This window comes from Theileria parva (assembly GCF_000165365.1).
Source record: "Theileria parva strain Muguga chromosome 3 map unlocalized ctg_530, whole genome shotgun sequence".
Classification (NCBI taxonomy): domain Eukaryota; phylum Apicomplexa; class Aconoidasida; order Piroplasmida; family Theileriidae; genus Theileria; species Theileria parva.
In genome coordinates, this window is record NW_876245.1 from 756,819 (window position 1) to 780,690 (window position 23,872).

At 34.7% G+C, this 23,872-nt stretch overlaps 10 protein-coding genes across 10 annotated transcripts; 4 read left to right on the forward strand and 6 right to left on the reverse strand.

The window, feature by feature from the left end:
* Positions 1–56: 56 nt before the first annotated feature.
* Positions 57–1,294, reverse strand: TpMuguga_03g00368 (uncharacterized protein). The gene has a single exon (XM_758295.2). The coding sequence runs from the start codon at positions 1,133–1,135 to the stop codon at positions 263–265; it is 873 nt and encodes a 290-aa protein (XP_763388.1). The 5' UTR covers positions 1,136–1,294; the 3' UTR covers positions 57–262.
* Positions 1,295–1,536: 242 nt separating this feature from the next.
* On the reverse strand, positions 1,537–4,754 carry TpMuguga_03g00369 (Sodium:neurotransmitter symporter family protein; the record flags this gene model as incomplete). Its single annotated transcript, XM_758296.1, has 3 exons — positions 1,537–1,656; positions 1,750–3,866; positions 3,956–4,754. The coding sequence occupies 3 exons, from the start codon at positions 4,752–4,754 to the stop codon at positions 1,537–1,539; spliced, it is 3,036 nt and encodes a 1,011-aa protein (XP_763389.1).
* Positions 4,755–5,150: 396 nt separating this feature from the next.
* emo-1 (protein translocation complex, sec61 subunit gamma) lies at positions 5,151–5,679 on the forward strand. Its single transcript, XM_758297.2, has one exon. It carries the CDS (start codon positions 5,372–5,374, stop codon positions 5,618–5,620), a length of 249 nt encoding a protein of 82 aa, XP_763390.1. The 5' UTR covers positions 5,151–5,371; the 3' UTR covers positions 5,621–5,679.
* A 28-nt stretch (positions 5,680–5,707) lies between these two features.
* On the forward strand, positions 5,708–6,517 carry rpl37A (60S ribosomal protein L37a-2). Its single transcript, XM_758298.2, has 3 exons — positions 5,708–6,006; positions 6,109–6,219; positions 6,350–6,517. Exons 1-3 carry the CDS (start codon positions 5,986–5,988, stop codon positions 6,500–6,502), a joined length of 285 nt encoding a protein of 94 aa, XP_763391.1. The 5' UTR covers positions 5,708–5,985; the 3' UTR covers positions 6,503–6,517.
* Positions 6,518–6,576: 59 nt separating this feature from the next.
* Positions 6,577–7,760, reverse strand: TpMuguga_03g00372 (PITH domain protein). Its single transcript, XM_758299.2, has 2 exons — positions 6,930–7,760; positions 6,577–6,823 (listed from the first exon to the last, which is right to left on the reverse strand). The coding sequence occupies exons 1-2, from the start codon at positions 7,269–7,271 to the stop codon at positions 6,584–6,586; spliced, it is 582 nt and encodes a 193-aa protein (XP_763392.1). The 5' UTR covers positions 7,272–7,760; the 3' UTR covers positions 6,577–6,583.
* A 42-nt stretch (positions 7,761–7,802) lies between these two features.
* uap56 (DEAD-box ATP-dependent RNA helicase 15) lies at positions 7,803–9,841 on the forward strand. Its single transcript, XM_758300.2, has 2 exons — positions 7,803–9,209; positions 9,446–9,841. Exons 1-2 carry the CDS (start codon positions 8,177–8,179, stop codon positions 9,766–9,768), a joined length of 1,356 nt encoding a protein of 451 aa, XP_763393.1. The 5' UTR covers positions 7,803–8,176; the 3' UTR covers positions 9,769–9,841.
* Positions 9,842–9,967: 126 nt separating this feature from the next.
* On the reverse strand, positions 9,968–12,191 carry TpMuguga_03g00374 (Major Facilitator Superfamily protein; the record flags this gene model as incomplete). Its single annotated transcript, XM_758301.2, has 9 exons — positions 11,926–12,191; positions 11,456–11,749; positions 11,183–11,359; positions 11,033–11,121; positions 10,874–10,964; positions 10,582–10,776; positions 10,348–10,483; positions 10,237–10,315; positions 9,968–10,132 (listed from the first exon to the last, which is right to left on the reverse strand). Exons 1-9 carry the CDS (start codon positions 12,050–12,052, stop codon positions 9,968–9,970), a joined length of 1,353 nt encoding a protein of 450 aa, XP_763394.1. The 5' UTR covers positions 12,053–12,191.
* A 75-nt stretch (positions 12,192–12,266) lies between these two features.
* cta4 (HAD ATPase P-type family IC family protein) lies at positions 12,267–17,451 on the forward strand. The gene is made up of 3 exons (XM_758302.2): positions 12,267–16,372; positions 16,508–16,695; positions 16,841–17,451. Exons 1-3 carry the CDS (start codon positions 12,585–12,587, stop codon positions 17,431–17,433), a joined length of 4,569 nt encoding a protein of 1,522 aa, XP_763395.1. The 5' UTR covers positions 12,267–12,584; the 3' UTR covers positions 17,434–17,451.
* Positions 17,452–17,607: 156 nt separating this feature from the next.
* Brf1 (Transcription factor TFIIB repeat family protein) lies at positions 17,608–19,246 on the reverse strand. Its single transcript, XM_758303.2, has one exon. The coding sequence runs from the start codon at positions 19,201–19,203 to the stop codon at positions 17,623–17,625; it is 1,581 nt and encodes a 526-aa protein (XP_763396.1). The 5' UTR covers positions 19,204–19,246; the 3' UTR covers positions 17,608–17,622.
* A 46-nt stretch (positions 19,247–19,292) lies between these two features.
* Positions 19,293–23,841, reverse strand: TpMuguga_03g00377 (uncharacterized protein; the record flags this gene model as incomplete). Its single annotated transcript, XM_758304.1, has 4 exons — positions 19,293–19,351; positions 19,386–19,449; positions 19,487–19,796; positions 19,967–23,841. The coding sequence occupies 4 exons, from the start codon at positions 23,839–23,841 to the stop codon at positions 19,293–19,295; spliced, it is 4,308 nt and encodes a 1,435-aa protein (XP_763397.1).
* Positions 23,842–23,872: the final 31 nt, after the last annotated feature.

Here is a 23,872-nt window from a genome sequence, read left to right on the forward strand (position 1 = left end):
TAATTTTAACTATTCGTACTCATAGATAATATGTATTCAATATCTAAAACATATAACACTTAAAATAATATTAAAATTTTGCAATCTATGCGTTATGTGAAATTATACTTGAGTATCATTATCAGATTTGAGGAGTATCTCAAATCAACTACATTTGGTGAGATTTGCTATGGTACAGCAGCATTTATAAATGTTAGTTTTGAAATGTGAATTAAATTGAGTTTGACAAATATTTAGAGGATAATTCTAAGAAACCAGGTGTTCATTTTTTCTTGGAAGTGGCAGTATTTGAATCAGACCCTAGTCTCTTATATTCGGTCGCACTCTTATAGACGTGGAAACAGTTTGAAAGAAGACCTAGTGAAAACTTCTTGATGTCTTTAAACTCCGGGTCATCCGAACTTTTCCAAATCTCACTACCACTGTGTTTAATTTTCAGACATGTAACTCCACTGTTGAACTCATAAGTGAAGGCAAAAGTTTTATCACGGCCGACGATCGTAACTTTATAATCAGATGTAGTGAGCTCTCTGTCACCATCAGCATAGAACTTAAGTTTACTAACATCTTTTCTCTCACTGGTTAAGTTTTTCCAGGGATTACTCTTACCATCCCTGTAAAAAAGTACTAATTTATGACTTTTAAGTAGAATTGCAACATGTTTTTTCTTACTACCTTTACCCATGAGTACCACCATGATGGCGTGATCACTTGGTTGAGCCTTCCAGATTTCCAACCCATTTTTCCCTACTATCTTAGAAATTGTATGACCAGCTTTGGCCTTGTATGCTTTATATTTACCCACACAGGAGTAGTCAATCTTATCTGTACCCTGACCAGATTTGATATCGATAGTTTCACCCGTATCCTCGGTTTTTTCAGCTGTTTGAGCGGCAGGTGTAGTTCCAGTAGCCGGAGCAGATCCACCAGTGGCCTGAGTTGTAGGTTCAGCCTGGCCGGTTGTAGTTTCAGATGAAGTTGTTTGATCAGCTGGAGTACTACCCTGACCTGATCCTAAAGTTTGAGCAGAATCTGCCGGAGTTGATTGCGATGTACCAGTGGTGTCACTGGCGTGAACTGATTTGTAGGGGCATGATATAATGACTGCGATCAAAGCTAATTTAACAAATTTCATTTTTATCACTATTAACTAATAGATATTTAAACTGTTAATTCCAGATCTATTCTACCTTCAAATTGCAATTCCTATTCCTAATTGGCAAACGGCGTAGCTCATTCTTCCCCATTCGTCGGTTAGAATTTGTAGTCTTATCCTCTTGTTACCTTATTAATAAATTTATATAACTTATATTATGCCTATATATAATATATAATATACAAGGAGTATATCATAATACATGCATATCTAGTGATAGTATAGTGTATAAATGTTCAATTTAAAATATCTAAAACATATAAAGAACTCCCTTAATTACACTTATTTTATGATTATACCATACTATGCAGTTCAAATATTATTAAATAGGATACATTTTGTAGTTTAATAATAGTATATTAGTAGTATACAGTAAAGTGTTAGAATAGTTCCTTGAAAAGTTTCTTTGGAGTGAATTTGTAATGATACTTGTTTGATGGATATGACGGCAACTCACACAAGTCAATTCCAACACCAAAATGACCGCGAAACAGTTTTCTCTACAGCATTATTAATCAGATAGTAAATAATAGTGTAATAATAAAGTAATAATAACTATATAACTAGTTTATAAATAACTAGATGGTTGAAACCTTGATGATGGGATAGAGTATGATGATGAGTATGAGAAAGAGCCAGAGAAGTATAGTAATAACCTTGTAGTTGTAAGGAATGGTGTGAATATTATGTTGAACACGTTCAGCTGAGATGATTTCCTCGACAATGTCAGCCAAAGAGTTTGACAGTAAGCAGCATGAAATCCACTTGATAGCAATTGACCAAACAACAGACCAACAAATGTTATTAGTTCTATTCATAGGACTGATTCTCTTAATCTCAAATCTATAACCTTCAATATTCCCAATAAACAATATATACAATACTTCGGATACAGATAACCTATTCCTAACAACACTGGGATTAGTATTATTCACACTATTTACAGTAGTACTACTAGCGTTAACCCTATCAACGGCTTTAACATTGGGTTTATCAGTGAAATAGTAGGAAATGAGTGACAAAGTGGTTGCTATTATAATGCCAACAAGACGTACAATCCACCAAAGATATAAAGGTAAAGTTTCATCTAATAATTCGCCAAGAGATGCTGAGATATTAAAGAGCCAGAAAGTAGCGTTGAAAATATAAACTGAGAACCCACCGATTCTATCAGTTTGATATTTAACATTGTGAAACCAGCCAATGACAATACAAGTCATCAAAACCATGAAAACACGTCCTAAATCTCCCACAGCAATTTCTAAAAACCAAATCACTCTTTTCCCATTCCTATTACACAGTGGGATACACACAACTATTAATAGCAAGCACAAAGTTCCTATAATGTAAACACGTTTACACTTGAGGAATCTGGATAATGTACTTAAAATCACCTCAACTTGGATTGATATAGTGAAAGCAACCAGTATAAAACAACAACAAAATTGTAACACCAACAAGGTACGTTCCATATTATGAGTTGCTATAAACCCCAATGGTAATAGAATAAATGAAGTATCCTGTTCTAGCATCCATAAAATATCAGTTGGTGCTCTGTATAAAAAGACACTAAAGTAACCAACAATAGCCAAAGCTGAAACGAATTGAAGGGAAGTGATGTAACCAGATAAAAAGCCAACTCCTACGGCTTCGAGTGATAAATCATAACCGATTCTAGATTTACTTGCAAGTGTTGAGTAAATTCCATTCCCAATAACATATTCATAAATGCAACAACGTACTGAGTGGGACCAAAGCCTTGAATTTTTATACAGTAAGCTGTAGTCTATTTTGGTAATTGAGTCTAATACAAAGCTGGTGGAACCATCTAGTAACATACTGAAATACAACTGTGCATGTGATAGAAAGAAGATCACCAACACTAAAATGAAGGCGAAAAAAGTAAAATTTGTCAATCCAATCATGTGTAAAATGAAAACAAATAAATATGTTACTGATATCCCAATCACTAGTCTGAAATCGATTTTATTAATATCCACGTCAACATTGTCAAATAAGGTTTGATAAGCTGTATAGGCTTTCCCAAGCTTATTAGCTTTACATTGACCGTTTACCATGTAACAGAGTGGATTTAACTTATTACACTCTAAAGCATTTGTAGCAATGGCTGCACACTGGTCAATATCAGCCACACTCAAGTCCCAAATCATATTATTCTTAAACACGTTTATAAAATAAATCAGGTATTCCGCTGAAGTACGAGATGAAGCTATGCATGCTGATAGTAAACATAGAATTACCATAGCAACCCCAACTCCACCCATGCCTGGAAAAAGCTTATCAAAAACCTCAAATGGACTACATCGAAATAGCTGACCCACTCCAAGCTCAAAACATAACATTGGCTGTACTATGAACAGATATGCAATTAAATATGTGACCAAAAATATCAATCCTCGCCAAGTTGAGTTTAACTTAAATATTGTCTCAACACTGCCTACTGATAGGGCCATTGTTAAACATAGTATAAATAGTGATGAGTTATTATTCCAGTATCCAGATTTTAGTTGCTTTTGTAGCCACGGTATTATTGAGCCTGAAACACTTCGGAAACAACTTGGATGTTGAAACACATCAGATAATTTCGCTACCTCACCTGGACTCATACCATTCCTTATCAAATCCACTATCACATTATCACTTCTACTTCCTATACTCGTTTGATCCACTAATCCACTCTTCATACTCTCTAAATTATTATTCATATAGTATCATAGTTATAGTATTGGTACAAATAATATTGATACTATAAATCGTATTAGTATTTGGATATCTTACTTGTAGATTGTTGAATGGAGGAATCCATGTTACTGATTATTAAACCTTGAGATTCTGGAACTAATCTATTATCTTCAGATCCAACATAATCAATACTTGCCTGTTCTATAACATTACTGCTTCCAATACTTGATTGTTCTATCACATTACCAATACTAGACTGATCTGTTATATTACTAGTATTAATACTCGATTGATCTACTATATTACCAATACTGGATTGATTAACCGAAATGTTGCTATCAAGTTTCGAGTTTGAAGGATGTGAAATTGATTGATTACTTGTATTAATACTGAACTGGTTAGTATTAAACGTGATATTAGATCTGACGAAACTGCTGGTTAAGTTAAGATTAAGACTTGAACTAGAGTTCAAATAGTCTAAAGGCACCCTAACATTTCCTAAGGAAAAAGTTTTTTCCTGACTAGTTCCATAGGCAATACGATCATCAAATGGAATATTCAACAGCCTGTCCCTCTCATTAGCATCTTTATCAAAATCCGAGGGAATATAATCATTATAATTTGCTTGAAAACAATCTTTTCTCATTAATGCTCTGTTAGCTTCAGCTTGAATCCCATCCCTCTCGACATTACGATATAAACGACTTGAAATCTTCGAATACACATTTCTACGATATGATGATGTTTTCGACATTTCAATTGCGTCACTTATAAGCTTAGCTCTTGTATGAACTCTAAGATGAGGTCTCTGATGTTCACTATGGATATTATCAACCTCAGGTTCTGGGTTTATGCCAGAACCACTTCCAATACTGTACATACTAATGTTATCCATACTCTTATCAATTATTAAACCTTATTATGCTTTTATTTTACACATTTAAGTTTATAAAAGGAGAAAATTAGTAAATATTGAGGAAAATTACACATTTAAAATTATATTACAAAATTTCTTTAAAAGGCGAACTAGAATAAAACAAAAATAAAAAGAATCAAATTAAAACAAACATTAAAGCAAAAAAATAGAATTATATTACAAAAATTTTAATTTATATTACACATGAAACTAGAATTAAATTACCCATTCCAAAAATAAATTCCAAAAATTTAAATTTATAAAATTAAGTATTAAATAATGTAAAATAGGGTATTAAAATGTGAATCAAAGTTGTTTGGCAATTACTAGTCAATAGTATGGACCCCATGGGTAAAACTAAAAGTGATAAAAAATATTCATTAGTTTTATTTTCATAATCTTATATTTTATCCTTTGTTATTTATTTGTAATACAGTTAAAACTATGTTCATATAATACAGTATAAACTATGTTCTACTAGACATAATAACGCCAGAATATTACTGTTCAAACCAGAATAATACTGTCAAAAATTGTAAACTTATAATTATATTCATATTTTCCGACACAATTTTAGAAATAAATTACTCAATAAAATGAAGTTTCAGCTGCCAAAATTCTTCTTCGATCCCTCAAACCCCGTGGGATATGTAGTAAAGGTAGTGTTGGAGTTCGTTAATGGTAGTACGCGTCTGGTTCGAAAGTGCACAAAGCCTGACCGTAAGGAGTATATGAGGATTTTAAATGCCTGTGCCGTTGGATTTTTCGTGATGGGATTCATTGGCTACTTTGTAAAGTTACTCTTCATTCCAGTCAATAATATCCTCGTTGCCGCTCCCAAATAACCAAAACCCACATTTTATAACTTTTTAAAATTTTAACCTTCACTCTTATACCGTTCATGTTATTCTTGTTATTTATGCTATTCATATATTGTTAGCTGGTGTTTATAGATTTCTAAGATTCCTCATATTTTTATGGTGTTTGCATTTTACAATTTGTGATTTGTTTGTATTTTTTCTCCTTTTTGTCCTGTTTCCCTTCTTTTACTTAATTTCATGTTGACACCCCCATCACTAATACTATTTATTTTATTTTTATTTAATAATATTCTTTATTCCTTTTTATAATTTTTTATACAAGTAATTTTCGCTTAGTTTTCGTGTCTGTATTAATCTTTTAATCCTGATTTATCCTAAATTGTATATCAATGGCAAAACGTACAAAGAAGGTTCCTTATTTTTTATTTCCACATAGTTACAGAAGATATTTTGTTATTTTTATCACAAAAATCTCTATTAAAATATTGTTGAGGTCAAATAATAATTTTTAGGTTGGCTTGGCCGGTAAATACGGTACCCGTTACGGTGCTTCACTTAGGAAACAAGCTAGAAAGATTGAAACACAACAACATGCCTCTTACTCATGTCCTTTCTGTGGAAGAGTATAATCTCTATACTATTTACTATAATTTTACTTTATTTGGTGTTATTTACAGTTATTTTATAGTGTTTAACTATAATACTACAACTAAATAATATATACCATGTAAATATCATATATTCGTGTTATAGCATGCAACGAAGCGTAAGGCTGTTGGACTTTGGCAATGTAAGGGTTGTAAGAGGAAGATGGCAGGTGGAGCCTGGTCACTTGTAACATCCTCTGCTTCCTCAGTTAAGGCTACAATTGATCGTCTCAACAAGCAGAAACTTGAAACCGCCTAATCTATTACTTCACCATATTATCACGTTATAGATAGTATCTAGTATGAATATACTATATATGGTTTATAGTAGTATGAAAATTTAAAAGTCAGATTTATAATTTGGGTGTACTTTTCCCCAAACGACTAGTTCATTTAAAAATGTTTGATCAGTGTCTTGTGAGTTATCAACTATGAAAATCTGAAGACTCTTCACATGTGTAAACTTTGTGCCCTTGAGCTTAACACGAGTCTCAGAGTCTGACTCAGCCAAATCCACAACCTGGTCTGGATCTATACTATCAGACTCACTGAAGTCAAACTCAGGTCTATTACTATAAATCTAAAACAACCATTAACATTGTTATATTGTTATGATAACAAATAATAATATATAGTATTGTAGGTGTAAATAGGGTAAATAAGAATAAAAATGTGTATGTAAATACCTGTAGAGTTTTAGGAGGACTTGCGTCCAGGTTCTCTGGTTTAGAATTAGCTCTTAGAATTAAGTAATCAATGCAAACGGGTTCTCTGAAAAATAATTTGAGAATAAGCTGAGGATCAACGTCAGAAACCATGGAATTCTTGGATTCTGAGCAGGAAAAAAGAATTTCCCTTAGTCCAAAAGTGCCATCCAAAACATTTAAAGCTGTGGAAGTGGTTAAATCTATGCAACGCTCCTGTAACGCCAAGTTTCTAGTCTCATTTAACTCTATCGCCGCCTTCGACTGCGATTTAAAGGGATTATTATTCAATAATAAATCAACACCTGCCTGATCACTATTCATTTCATAACACCAAAATCCTTTTCAATAAAAAATTTAAAAATTTGAAAAATGTTAAAATGCGTGAGAGAAATTATGAAAATTTTAGAGGAAATTGATAAAAAATTAAAAAAACCGAAAATTGCAAAAAATTAACTGAAATTGTTGAAAAATTAACTGAGTGGAATTGAGAGTAATTTTAAGTGTAAAAAACCAGTTGAAATTGATATGTGGTGTAAATAGGGTATGTTAGCGTTGCAAAATCAGTGGAATCCAGGACAATCTGTGCAAATAAGCACGAAAAACTGTGAAAAAATTAATATGAAAAAATTTAAAATAAACTAAAAATGCATACAAATTCAGTATGAATTTCCTTTATCTCATGAATTCATATCCAATTTTATCCCCAACATCCGGATCGAATCTCACTCAGCATATGAATGTAACATGTGAAAACATGTTAAAAACTTACTGAAAATTGATATGTGTTGGTTTTGTTAGTATTTTAAATATTATTGTTAAATGGGGTTTGAATATACTAAAATAATTTAACGATTGAAAATCACTTGAATTGATTGTTAAGTGATGTTTTTATAAGTTTTTAGTTATTTGATTATTATTGGCATAGTTATTAGGTGTGATTATTTTGTACATTAAAATAATTTTCACTTTCAATTCCTGTCTTGTTAATTTCTAAGTAAATATTTTTTTTACTCCCGAATCTTTCCCGGTTTTTCATTACAATCCATTATTTCAACTCACGCATCATTATTTTAACCATTAAATACCATTTTAGCAGTATATCAGCCTTAAATCGGTGACATTACAACTAATACTGTGAAATTCCATTTAATCAACGATAAATATAACTCTGTAATAAAATTTAAACCTGTAATAAAAGACTAGCAAAAGATAAATAATAGTTGAGAATGGCGAAGAAGAATGTAGTAACTGAGGATTTGGTGGATTATGAAGAGGAGGAGGGTGAGACCAAGGTATCGACCAAGGATGTGATAAAGTCAGCTGCCGGTAAGAAATCTAAGACCGATGGTACTATGGGTCGCGGCAGTTACGTCGCAATCCATGCGAGTGGTTTCCGTGACTTTTTTCTGAAACCTGAGATTCTTCGCGCCATTTCAGATGCCGGCTTCGAACACCCATCTGAGGTTCAGCATGAGACAATTCCTCATGCAATTACCGGCGTTGACATCCTATGCCAGGCCAAAAGTGGTATGGGTAAAACTGCAGTGTTTGTTCTTAGCATCTTACAGCAGTTAGACGTCGAGGCTGAGGAGGGCAAAAGGGACGCTGAGGACAACGTGAAGCCTGTTTGTAGAGTTAGTTGTATTGGTATTAGTCACACGAGGGAGTTGGCATTTCAAATTAAAAACGAGTTTGACCGTTTCAGCAAGTATTTACCTCAGGTGCGCTGTGAAGTAGTTTATGGTGGTGTACCTATACAAAAGGATGTTGCCATGCTTAAGGATCCTGCTAAGACTCCTCACATTCTCGTCGGCACTCCCGGCAGATTATTAGCTCTTGTTAAGGCTAAGCATCTTAATATGGACTCCGTGAAGCACTTTGTTCTTGACGAGTGTGATAAGTGCCTTGAAAAACTCGACATGCGTCAGGACGTTCAGAGCATCTTCCTTTCCACTCCCAAGAAGAAACAAGTCATGTTCTTCAGCGCCACTATGAACAACGACATCAGGGAACTTTGCAAAAGGTTCATGCAATCCCCTGTTGAGGTTTTCGTCGATGATGAATCTAAACTTACTCTTCACGGATTGTTACAGTATTACGTCAAACTGGCTGAAAGTGACAAGAATAGAAAGCTTAATGATCTACTTGACACTCTCGAGTTCAATCAAGTTATCATCTTCGTTAAATCTGTTTCAAGAGCTGTTACTCTCAATAATTTACTCACCGAGTGCAACTTCCCCTCTATCGCTATTCATGCAGGTATAGTATTAGTATAGTATTAGTTAGGGTTAATTTACTATTAGTTATGGTTTATAAGGGTTTATTGATATTTTAACCGTATTTTATTTATTTTAAGGCTTTATTTTACTATATTTAACACTTAACCCTTAATTACTATTAATTTACCCTCAACTACTATTAATTTACCCTTAATTACTATTAATTTTACCCCTATATATACCTTAATCAACACCAACCATCAACTTTTTCTGTAGGACTTGACCAGAGTGAGAGAATTAACAGGTATACCCAGTTTAAGAACTTTGATAAGAGGATAATGGTGGCGACAGACTTGTTTGGTAGAGGAATAGATGTGGAGCGTGTAAACATAGTTATTAACTACGACATGCCAGACAGCACCGACTCCTATTTACACAGAGTTGGACGCGCCGGGCGTTTCGGAACCAAAGGACTGGCAATTACCTTCGTTTCATCTCCTGAGGACTCGTCGCAACTTGAAGATGTGCAGAAACGCTTCGAAGTTAATATTTCCGAAATTCCAGCCACCATCGACACTTCACTCTACCTCAACCAATAACCTATTCAACTCTTGATTACAAAATTTTAACTATAAGCTGTTAAATTAATAGTATAATATTGTCTCCGTCCAATTATATTATTATTTAGTGCTAGTGATGATCTCAATTTAGTTAGTCGAGTTATCCGTGTAATGTTACCGAGCCCCAACGTAATTAGTTGAGTTATCCGTGTAATGTTAACGTTCTTCTGTGTGAATGTTATTTGAAGAGTCTTATGAGTAAAAGACTTCCGAGACAGATGAGTGAAATGGTGACCGGCAAATATTCGTTCCATTTGGAAAATTTAAACCGAGTATATAGCAGTGCAGTTAAACCTGACACCGCTCGAGCTGTATTCAAAAATCCAACACTCATTACAAACTTCTAAACATTACATTAATCTTACTGTTACTATACTATGGTAAGTATTTTAAATATATATTTAGTATGATTGCAGTGTAATGTCTAATAGTATAGTAGTGTGAAACTTTTGGTCCGAAGAAGTGGTGTGCAGTCATGGGTCCGATAGAGAAAATGCCTGCGTTAACAAAGAAGAAACTGGTAACCCTAAAAAATATAATATTAAGTAAAAGAGTTACCAAATGGAGTAAATTATTAAGTTAGTTTGATATAGTATGTAGGAACTGAAGGTGAGAGCTAGGGTACTCACTACAAGTATTATCCAACAATGCCTCCATCCAATTAAATCAAAAATTATACCCCAAAGTATACGTCCTAAGTTGTTTACAGCGTTGTATAATGGTATAAAAACAGCGTAGTTAATAGTATACTATGTAATGTACTGTTATGGTAGTGTAAAAGTAGTGTAATACCTATAACATGACTTAGAGAAGCGGCAGCACCGATAAGAGTGATGAAGATATCAGAACCATCGAGTTTTAACAGAGCCACTACTTTCCAGTAGGATTGTAAGAATATAATTGACTGCCAGCTCAGGAATATAAGCAGCCACAGATATAGATAATGCCTAAAATGCTCAGTTCTATCACCAGCCGTTTCATCAGATCCTAATCCCACGATATAACCACGCTATCGGTTTAGGTTAATATATATCTGAGAGTATACAGTTAATAGTTAATAGTATCATTACAGTATAGTCGGTACCTAGATTAATTCTTTTGGTAATGAAAGATTCATATTCAGGTTCAGTTTGAACAGAGTCTCGTGGAAAATCAAATACAACAACAGAAACAAACTACAAAATTGTAAATGAATGCACAAAATATTGTGTTATGTAATATACTGAAGTTATGTATGGATTACCAGTAGGAAAAGATATACAAGTCCTTGAAGTATGAAAAGATTTGGAAGTCTTGTCAACAATTTATCATCTCTGTAATACACTTCTCTATCTAAAACATAATATTTCAACTGTTGGAATTTATGATTTAAACTATTCTTATTATAGGATACCTGTAGGATTAATAATATTTTCTAGTCTTGTGTTATATTTGTTAATGTAAAAGGTCTGTAGTGGACACAACGCCACAGTTAAAAGTCCACTGTAAAAGTATACTGATCCGCAAATATATCCTCTCTTAGATGGATTAGTTCTTATCGCTGCATCCAACGGTAATGGTAAGATCAATCCTAAAAACCCATTATACTACTAATATAGTCAATATAGTATAAATCAGGGTATATAGTTAAGGAAGTATAGTTAACATAGTATAGTGAATTTGATACCTGAAGCAACACCGCCTAGAACTGAGTAATAGAAAATGAGTGTTCTGAAATTGTGAAGATTAAATGAGCAAGCGATAAGTGATAGAGAGGTGAGAACACATCCAAGAATTGTAGCCTTTCTAGTACCCAGAGCTTTCTCAACAAACGATGTTAGGAATCCACTTAGACTTTGAAGTAACACAGCAGTTGAGAAAATGTATGAAATCACACTGTAATTAATGCCTGGATTCTTCGCAGTCACACGCATATACGATACCAAATACATTGCTATATTGCCAAATGTATTTATATAACCTATGGAATCATTAATTTTTCATTCATAATTGTTGAATGTGTAAAATAAATTTTGAGTAGACTTTAGTAAAATAATATTTTTATTAAAAAAAATAAAAAATATTCGAATTAAATAAAAATAAACTAAAATAGACTAAGATTTAATTGGAAACTAAAAATTTTGAGTAGGAAGGAACTTAGAATGGTGTAGATCAGCGAAGCGCAGATAATGGATTTCTTCATGTTGGATTCTGGACGTGATACGATTTCATCATTGCGGAAGGAAATGGAAGACTGGTTAGATGTGTCGTTGAGTTGGTCCATCTTACACTTTTATATCATAACCCCAAGGCTCGGAAAATTTTAAAAATCTACTCAAATTCTGAGCTAAAACTTAAAAAACATATAAGAAATGAATCATTTCTATAAAATGTGTCCAAGATGATGGTCGAGAAGCCTACAATATTAACAATAAAAAATGTGTTAACCCCATTCCATAGCCAAAACTTAATAAAAAAATTCATTACGTTTATTCCAACCTTAAATGTGTAAAACCTTATATCTTTAAAGACCAAATGTGTAAAATTTTCAATCTATTAAATATTAGTTTAGAAATTATATTTTTAATCGCAACTACCCGGAAAATACAATCAGAACCCGGAAACTGTTACAAATATATCTCAATTCCAGTGATTCACAATGTAAATTACTATTAATATTGTTTTAAACTAGTTTGAAGTGTAATTTTAAACTTACTTTTGACTCATTTTATTATTTTAAACCATAATTTAACCCATTTAAAAAATAGTTTGTAATACAAATTTGACTATTTGCTTGAGTATAAATTTGGAGTAAAATGGCTGAGATAAAGCTTCAGAGAACACTTTACAAGTACAGAAGTAACCAGGCGTTGTATATAAGGCTATCTCCAGTGTTTTTACTGAGTGTTTTGGCCTTGCTTTTCAGGCCTGAATTTCTAGCAAAGTTAAGAGTTTCATGGATTGGATGCCTGACCTTGACTGAAACAGAGCCTGGGCGTCATGAACTATCATCACTCAGAGATATTGACTTTCGACTATTCGTCAAAACCTTAAAACTAACCCCAAATGAGCTCATTTTTATAGTATTAACGCTGTTAGTATTATTATATACAGTAGTTTTGATGAGTTGCATTTGGTCCAGTGGATTTAAGTTATGTTTTTTCTATGACCGCTGCAGATTTAAGGAGGGAACTCCAGGGTTTTCTGACTTTCTGACTAATAGAGCAACTCACATTTTCATCAACGAATTAGTCCTGGATACTAATTTTCTCACAGTTAATCGCACTAATAGAGTTCTATTACCGTTGTATAGAACTGGATTCATATATTATATACACGACTACAAGAAGTTTGTCTTTAGAGTCGAAAGCGGCCGCTTTGAGCCCGTAGAGCATTTTGATGAGGTTCAAGTGCCCAAAGTATTGAGTTGGCAAGGATTATTGAGTATATCTGAGGGCGTAGAAAAGATTTCAGGATTAGAGCCAAATTTAAATGTATGCGCAGATTTATTTGGCCCAAATGATTACGAAATCCCGAGATGCAGTTTCTGGAAAATGCTACTAGAGGCTTTTCTAGCGCCTTTTTTCGTATTCCAACTAACGTCAACACTGTTGTGGATCTTTGATGATTATCTTTACTATTCGCTGATTTCCATCTTTTCACTGGTAATGATAGAGGTGCAGACGGTGTATAAGAGGATTCTTGAGTATAACAGAATTAATTCCATGAAGTTACCGCCATTTCAAATCTACGTTTTCAGAGATCATAAATGGCAAGTTACACACACTAACTTACTCTACCCCGGTGATATCATCTTTATTACAACTAGCACTATTGATAGTGGTGCTAGTGTTAAGGGTAAGGGTGCTGGTGTTAAGAATACTAGTGTAGGGTCTAGTGTGAAGAATACTAGTGTAAGCGGTAGTGTAAAGAATGTTGTTACTAAGAATACCGGTGGAGGAGAAGATATATTGATATGCCCCTGCGATTGTTTAATACTGGATGGAGAAGTGATAGTGGATGAATCGATATTAACAGGAGAGTCAGTCCCACAATTTAAAACGAGTGTTGAAGATAACTCTGTAAATCAAAGAAACTCGACCATTTTCTCAGGTACCTCAATCATAGTCACTAGGAATGTTGCTGTCACTGGTACTCCAGCCAGCGCAACTCTGTTGAAGAATGTTCATTATAAGGGAATAGAAAAGTTAATTCCCAACGGTTCAGTATGCTTAGTAATCAGAACAGGATTTGAGAGTTATCAAGGCCGTCTGGTGCACTCAATACTAAATAGTGATCCGAATAAAGTTGTGGGAAGTAATACCCAGGGTTATATGTTTTTATTTTTGTTAATGTTATTTGCGGTTTCAGCAGTTGTTTTTGTTGTTAGGAATAGTAATTATAAAAGTCTTAAAAAGTTATTATTGGTAAGTTCGAGAATTTTGGTGTCTGTAATTCCGCCAGAATTCCCAGTAACAATTTCTATGGCTGTTACAATTGGTCTGATTCAGCTTAGGAAAAAGGGTATTTACTGTACTGCGCCCAACAGACTACCACTGGCGGCTAATATTGATGTTATAGCCTTTGACAAAACAGGTACGCTCACCCAAGATCAAATGTACCTTAACGGTTTGTATTATAGTGATAGCGTGAATAGAGGATTGAGTGGCGGTGGGTCACCAGATAAAAGTTTAGCTAGGGGTTCGGTAGATAAGAGTTTATCTAAGAGTTCTAGCGATCAAAGGCTAGATAAGGGGTTGGATGACCCTGTAATGCACTATTATAGTAAATTAGTTATTGCAGGATGCCATTCATTAACTTTTGTTAATGGAGCGATAACAGGCGACCCAATGGAGAAAATATCATTTACATATTTTAATAATCAAATTGATACGACTAATAATAATATTATTTATCTTAATAACTTGCCAGAAGGGAATGTTACACTTAAAATACTCAAAAGATGGAGGTTCACTTCTGAACTAGGAAGAATGTCAACCATTTCATCAGTTACACCCAACAACGCCAGTCACACCACTATTCACCCCGGTGGTAGTGTTAGAGGAGAATTATTATTGTTGACGAAAGGATCGCCAGAGAAGATAAAATTACTGTTAAGAGTGGTACCCAGTTATTTTGACGAGGTATGTCATGATTTAACGATAAAGGGATTAAGAGTACTATGCCTAGCGTATAAGCGTTTATATGATATTCCAGTAAACGCGCTAATCACAATTGATCGCACCATAGTGGAGAAGGATTTAGAGTTCTGCGGCTTTTTAGCACTTGAAGCCCCTATAAAAAAGTCAAGTAAACAGTGCATGAAGAGACTTAAAAACTTTAAAAAAATCATGATCACCGGCGATAACATCCTGACAGCCTGCTATGTTACTCAACAAATTAACATGGTTAATGATAAAACCACCTGTCCCATTAACTTTTCCCAGAAAAATAAACATGGTTTTGGGAGGAAGTATGGGTTATTCAGTAGAAAACATAGTTTGTTTGGCGGAAAGCACACACTGTTTGGAGGCAGCGGAATGACGATAAAGGAGTATTTGAAGAACTACAACTATGAGTTGAATGATGAGTGTCCAATAAGTAATGTAAAGATGGAGACAATAAAAAAATGCCCGATTTATAAGGAGACAAGTTGCCCATTTTTGCAAAAATCAGAAAATAATCCAAGCTACATTCAAAGATGCCCATTAAATCAGTCACTATCCAGCAATACGGGTAGTAGTTTCGGTGGTAGTGTCAGTCATAGGAACAGTTACAAGAAATTTTTAGAATCTTGCCCATTCAAACAATATTCTAATTTGGCATCCACTAATACTAATAGTGGCAGTGTTAATGCTGGTAGTGTTAGTAACAGTGGTGTAAGGAATACTACCAATACTAGTTCTACTGAAGAAAATCTCATTCCTACTACTACTCACACTCCTAGCACTAGTACCACTGCCACCAAAACTACAGCCGCTTCCAAAACCACAGTTCCTCCTGTTAGCAGATGTCCTATTAGTTATATGACGAGAAAGTTATGGACCATGTATATGTTATTCTTGAAGGTGCTCTTTCCATACTACTATCACGTGTATTACGGGATGACTGAGACTGAGGATTGTGAAGATTGTTCAGACGGCGATAACTTTGCAATTCTGAGTTATAGTAAGGGTAATTTTGTGTGGAAGAAGAGAAATGGTGAAGACTTTTTCCCTAATTCAACGACTAAACAACTTATTCACAACATGTACAGATTAATACCAAATCACATCCTTTCAATCACTGGTAACATCTTACAATTACTACTCAACAATAATAGTACCAACAGCAATACTAACACACCTATTAGTACTCCCAATACTAGTGCCTCACCTAGTGGTGAAGAAATACAACTGACAGACCTAATAATGATAATAAATAATTGCAACGTATTTGCAAGAATGTCACCACAGCAAAAGGAGTTCATAATAAAGTGTTATAAACTTAATAATAAAACTATCGCAATGTGTGGTGACGGTACCAACGATATCTCAGCACTCAAACAGGCAGATATCGGAATCTCATTACTCAATATCATACACAAAGAAGATAAATCCAAACCGTAACCGCATAAACACTTAGTTATGCTATTAATTTTAATATATTAATTAGTTATAATATTAAATTAGTTATTTATACCAAAATTATTATTAAACCATTAAATTTACCACCTATATAATATTAACAAATGATTTAGTGATTTATTAATGGATAATGAACTACCGAGTATAAAGTTGGGAGAAGCTAGTATTGCAAGTCCATTTACATATCACGGAAGTGATGTTAACTGCGTGTTCAACCTCATCAAATCAGGCAGATGCTCCTTATACAATCTTTTCATGCTCTATAAACTCATGGGAATCAATTCACTGATCACAGCTCTAGGTACCAATATACGTAGTTTTATTTAATACCTAGTCAGGTTTATTTTAGCTATACTGTTACCATATTATTACCATATTATTACCTTATTACTGTATTATTACTATATTATTACCATATTACTATATTATCGCTATATTGTGATTAGGTATGTCGGTGTTGGCATTGGATGGAGTTAACTTTAGTGATGCCCAGACCACTTTGTACAGTGTTCTGTACACATACTTGGTCATATCCCTGAATAAGAGTAAGGGCATTGATGTGTCAAGCGACAAGAAGCCAGAGAAGTCGATCTTCAGCCCGTGCAACTTTATGAGTCTGGTGCTGCAGATCCTGGTGCACTCATATTTCCTGATATACGTGTGGAACTTGGGAAAGTTGTATAGAAGCGCAGATTACAAGGGGTTCTTTGACATGGATTTCGAGCCTAACGTGGTTAACACGCTGCTTTACTACGTATGGTATGCAATCAGCCTGAACAGTTTCGTCAGCAACTACGTGGACTACCCATACATGGACACTATTTCAAACAACAAGTTTCTGTTTAAACCAATCCTGTTGTCATATTTCACACTGCTGTTGTTCATCTCGGACCTTGTTAAACCGCTTAACTCGTTCTTCTCACTCGTGCCGATTAGTCACATGCTCAAGCTTAAAATATCACTAGTAGTGTTGTTTGATCTCGCCCTAACCTTCGTCATCTCCAAAGCCATCAACTTCTTCTACTACTCACTCGACTAATTTTTTATACATAACTTATTTGGTGTTATTTACTATTACGTGTATATATATATATGTGTGTGTGAGTAGTGCTTTGCACATAATATATGGGTCATTATACCATACTTCACACTTTAGAAGTATACACACCTCAATAACACGAACCTAATACACATAACCTTAAAATAACAAGTAAAATAGTATAAAATATTAAGTAGACTGTGAAAGAAGTGATTTGAAAACATCCTTGTTTACATGGTTCATGAATCCCTTGGCGTGGCGCTCAAGAGCCATCCGAGCAGATTCAACGGCGTCTTGAGCCTCAGGATACTCTGAGTAAACTCTCCTGACGTACTTTCTCTTTTTTACGTTCTGGCCAAGTTGCTCCTTCCTCTTCCGCTCCATCTGTCTTCTGTACACCTTGGGCATAATGTCCTTGGTGACCTCGTCCCACAAAATCATCTTCATCTTCCGCTCACCCTCGGGCAAAATCATCTCCTTGAACATCGCAAGGTCGTCTTCGTCGTCACTGCTTAGCTCCACAGTGTCGGCGCTGTTGTCCAAATTAGTGTCAGGGATGGTGCTGACACTGTCAACGGTGCTGTCATTGGAAGTATCAATGCTGTCAGATTGGAGAGTGGTGTGGGAATATTTAGTGGGAGTTGAAATACTATTAAGGGAAGTTAAAATGGATTGAGCAATGGTGTTGATTTGGTTGGGAGTGGGTTCATCATTGCATAATAAATCATTGGAAATTCCAAGATTAATTTCATTCACAGGAGTGTCAGTGCCAGATCCTGTACCTGTGCTCACCCTGTCATTATCAGTGCTGATTCTCTCGTAGTCAGAGCTGGTAGATACACATTCAGAAGCAGTAGAGTCACCGTCGTAATATTTCTTCCTCTTAACAAGTTTATTCAGCAGACATGGTGGTAGGCTCAGTTTAGGTAGAGTATCGATATCTATAGTGTCAAATTCTGAAACTTTAATATTTGCAGTGCTGGTAACTTTAAATTCAGACAATCTCTTAAGTATAGTAGGGTGGGAGATCCTAACGACAGATGAAACAGCTTCTGCAGAGAGTGGAATGCCATGAAAACGTGCAGCAACCAGTAAAGCAGCTCCACACAAACCCGTGGGTCTCCTACCAGTGCACAACCAATCCCTATTCATGGCTTGGATTATTCTATTACCAGTATTGATGATCTTGTGAATATCCTTCAACTTCAACTGAGTGGCGAATCTTTCAAAAAATATTGAAGGGTCTACATTTGGGACTGATATATGCAACATTCTCACTAATTTCATGAAAATCTGCCCAATAGTCTTTACAGGAGTTAATAATACATCTGAGAAGTCAATTAGTAGATGAGGAGTCTTTTCTCTGCGACAAATAGTATATAAACAGCATGAAGCAACGTGGAGGTTATTTCTACCCATTGTAAAATTCCTTTGAACAGCCAGTAAATAAATCCTCTTAGCCGCATCAATATGATGTGGAGAGAGTTTTAAAGCCTCTGCTATTCTCTTAATATTTTCATTTCCACGATTTATCACCTGTTCTCTGCTGTGCCAATTATTGTAGGATAGGGTTTGTCTTCCCGAGGATAAATTTGATACAAATCTGCCTAAGACTTGAGTATTTCCAGAACTGTTATCTGCATACTCCACTTGCTCTAATATTGTGTTTTCCTGCAATACGGCTCCACAGTCTTGACAGATTAACTCACCCAGATGAGTATAGTCCTCAATCTCACTTGACCCACAGTACTCACATTTTCTCACTCCCATATTATTTTACTACTAATGTTATATATTATGAATTTTTAGTATATTAGTGTAATGAGTACTGAGAAGTAGAATCTCGATATGGGGTGTGTTTATTCAAATAATAAATAGAGTATATCGTTTCCCAATATATCCTCTTCCTCCTCTTCGTCTACAACAATATTATTATTAGGGTTTAAAATTACTTGTTGAGTGTTTGGGTTCCAGGATACTGCAGTTGAACTGTGTGGCGAAATCGTAATTATTAATCTGAGACAATGTTAATTTTATCTAATTATTTTATTACCTTTAGAATTTGATTAATTCTATTTCTTAATAGTGATCTGGAATCTATTGACTTTTGCATTAAAATGTACTTTACAAATATCACACAATCCTGCTCACCGAAGAAAGGTGTAAACAGCTTCAGCGTTTCAAATATCAGTTCGGACTTCACCAACTCATTGACGTTAACTTCCTCATTTTGAATTATGTTACTGCTAGGGAAACACTTTACCAGTGATTCAAATAAACAACAGATTGTGTTAACAAACTCCTTAACACTATCAGGACCTCCATTAGTGCTACCACCACTTATCTCTATCGGATTGAACTCCCTAATCGCATTTTTATATCCCTTTTAGTTAATTATGTAATTTATTAATTATTTTAATGATTTATGTAGTTTGAATAATTTTGAACTAATTTTAACTAATTTTAACTAATTTTAACTAATTTTAAGTAATTTCTAACTAATTTTCAACAAAATAACATATCTATAAAGTACCTCGGAACTAGTATGTGTTTATTGAGGTATAGAATGAGTTGGTATAGATATTTCGAGTGCAATTTAACATCAAGTTGGGGCACGACTTTAGAATAAATTCTTAATATCCTTAGCGACTCACTTACGATTCTTCCGTAGGGCCACAGCAATGAACTTGCCAAACATAATAGTATACTCCTCAACCTTTCTTCTTCAACCGTATTGTTCACACCGATACTAGTGCCAGCATTACCCAAAACACTACTGTTAGCAGTACTGGCACCATTAGTATTATTGTTGTATAACTTGATGAGGAATAGAATTAAGGATAAAATTTCATTTGAACAATCAATGCATGCATAAACTTTCAGATAATACAGTTGAATTATCTTTTCTTCTACATCACCGTTACTGCTACTGGTACTGTTATTGTGTGATTTGAAGAGTTTGAGTGATAGAAATTCATGATCGATTCTTTGATATAATTTAGTAATAATTACATCAATTCGTTTCAAATTTAATATACAAGGCGATAACGTATGCTTTATTATTTGATATAAATAAAATACAGGTATCCATTCTATTATCCCAATCACATACTCCTCCAACACATCATCCCTCTGCGCACTGGTTAGACTAGTTTTATACTGTGTGTTAGCACTGTGATACTGTATAATTGTGCCTAATAACTTTAATATTGACTGTCTGAGGATGTAGATGTATCTTCTGATAGCTCTGATGGTGAGTTTGTTTTGTGTATTTGGTATGGGGAACACAGTTTCAACAATGAGTTCGAGATTATCTTCACTCGCAAGTGCTTCATTGTATCCCTGCAATGATAACCACTCATCTTTTCCTGGGCTCAATACTGCTTTCCTCACCATGTTCTTATCGAAAAAATCAAATTTCCAGAAATTCACAAAACTCATTAATATATCCACCACCATCCTGTACAACTCCTCCAACACACTAGAGTTCATAGTATTTGTTGGTGAAGAGCTATGACTTTCCTCACCACTATTTCTTACACCAGTTCCACCATTATTACTGAAAGAAGTATCACTTCCAATATTAATCTTCCTTAAAATTGAGTATAGGACATTGATGATGCGATGTAGGTGTTTGCGATTAGTGTCATCTTCCAAGTCATTGAATAAATATTTATACAAATTCTCACTGTTAACTCCATTCTCACATACTTTTTCGTACACCACCTTAAATTCATTCACATAATTATTCATTATGCCGCTGACTATTCCATTAACTGAACTACCATTTACTGGGCTACCGCCATCAGCTCCGTTACTGCTGATTGTGAGCAGTGATATTAGAGACTCGATGAGTAAATCCTTGGAACTATCATTAGTGACAATGAGCAGGCATTGATGAATTTTGGATACAATTACATCAACAAATGGAGTTAAAAGATGCTTACAGTTTTTACAAAAAACTACTAGACATTGTAGTGCACATTTATTCAAATTTGATATGGTGGAATGGACCTCAAATAGGATTTTGCTGACCACAAACTCAATAACTACACCTATAAACTGGCCATTATATAAAAACAATATCGACAACGTTGATAATGAGTCCAATCTTCTTATATCCAGTATGTACTTATGCGATTTACACAGATTCAACTCCATCAATCTCATTATCACCATATTACACTTCACTATCCAGTCCACACTATCCACACCATCGCACCGTGCCATACTGTTGTAAGGTGACAAACTTAAGGTTAAATTTTTATATAAATCCACTGATAACCAACTCACACTACTGTTCCCACTACCACTGTTAACGTTCCCGTTATGCAAATCTATGGTATTGCTTCTCAGTCTGAATATCGTAGACTCAAGGATGAAGAGAATCCCATCGAACAGAATATATTTATCACAAATGTAATTTAAGATTTTTTCATTTTTTCGGTAGTTACAGCAGTAACCACTACATTCTGCTTCCAACTCGGTGGAGAAATTTGACAGCAACTCACCAATAATTGAAAGTACTTCACTCATGTAATCTGGGTTTATTATGGCCAACAGTGAACAACAATGTAAAATGCTCGAACGTAATGCTGCAAATCTAGCCTCAAAACTCTTCATCTGTCCTACTGATATCTCCTCATCCACCACACTATACTCGGTCAGCTTTGCAATCCAGTCCATCATACTCATCACGCTATTGTTATTTATCTCCCCCAGTATATCCGGTATACTCGTGACGGTATTTATTAGGGGATCCATGATCGACAACCTTGTGAATAGGTTATGCTGTGATAGGAGGGGGTTAATGAGTGTATTCCCTAGTTTAAGTCCTCTAATGAATAACACCAATAAAAACTTCTTGTGATCAAGCCATGTGAGTTTTTGTGAGATATTTTCACCCTTTTTTAGCTTTATTGATGAAATTCTTCGTAGTAATAGTGAACAAGCGTTTAAACTACATGTTGACACTTCCACTGACGGGTGCATCACTAGTCTACAGATTATATAATTGAACACTAGTCTTAACACTTCTGGATTCACATTTTCCAGTATATAGTTACTATTCTTCTCCATTAAATTTCTAAATCCTTGGCACATCTGCAGCACATTCACCGTCACCTGTGACTGGTTTATCTGTGGCTGGTTTACTGGCGACTGGTTCGTCGGTGATTTGTTGAGACCATAGTCCAGTTGTAAGGATAACTTCTGCGATATGATTACCAAATTCTTGAGAAACCTTTCCAGTTTAGTGATGTACAGTGACTCATTGGTCAGATCAAATTCAGGTACTGTGTTTAAGTGCTTAATACGCTTATGGGAAACGTCCAAGCAGAGGTTACTTACTGTTTGTACCACATCTGATGTGTTCTCCGTATTCAAATTATTCAGCAAAAATTCATCAACGTCGAATGTGACAAAGATGAAGCCGTCAAGGATAGAGGAAAGATTACGGGAAATGGACAAAATCAGCTTACTCAGTTGTTGGTTTGAAGCCATTCCCAGCACAATTGATCTGTGAATTGTAATGAAAATATCATAAACGTATGATTTCAGGAGGTTTGAAATTTGTATCCTCCTCTTGTGCAATAGTGTCACATCAAGGCATTCACGAATCTCTGCTGAAATCTCCACTATTAAACCCCAAAATACTGACAACTCACTCAACAACTGAGTGTTATTTTCATTCAGTAACTGTGGATTGTTCTTAAAATCTGATCCCAAACACATGAATAATCCGTTTAGTGATCCTATGATTGACGGTATCAAATCGTTCCATTCTAGAGGCCATTCTCTTATTGCTATTGTACATATGTATTGTGACACCTTTTGATTCACTAACACCGAATATTCACTTAGCACTGTGGTTTTAGAAGCATTTTTAGGACTAGAAATGTGGTTTTCGTCACAACTTGGATTAATATTCCTTACACCTGTAATCCCAGCACTGTTGTTCATAGTAGTATCCATGTTTGTACCATTTGTAATATTAAGAGTATCCACTGTATAATTAGAGAATAGTGATTGTATGTGTAGTTTGCATTGCGTTTTAAGCGAATTTGGTAAGATTTGCCAGTTATTTTCGACAAATTTAACCAGGAGTGTATAGCCGTAGAAACGGAGCAGGTTTATGAACTCGGAATATTTCTCCTTAGTAACTGTATTTGTGGATTTTTGCAAAAAGGTGATTAAAAATTCATTTGGAAGGGATTCTGATAAACTTACAAGTGAAAACAATAAATCAGAGGAATAAGTCAACTTATTTACAAGTTCTTCAGAGGTATAAGTACCTGCGTCATGTTTCTCCACAAGTCCATATAATAGCTGGCTTGCTTTTGGGTTACCTTCTTGAGCGGCAAATACCGCGCTCAGAATCTCAGATGTTAACATTTTTTCGAGGTTCATACACTAACATATTTTACTGCTTTGGAGTAGA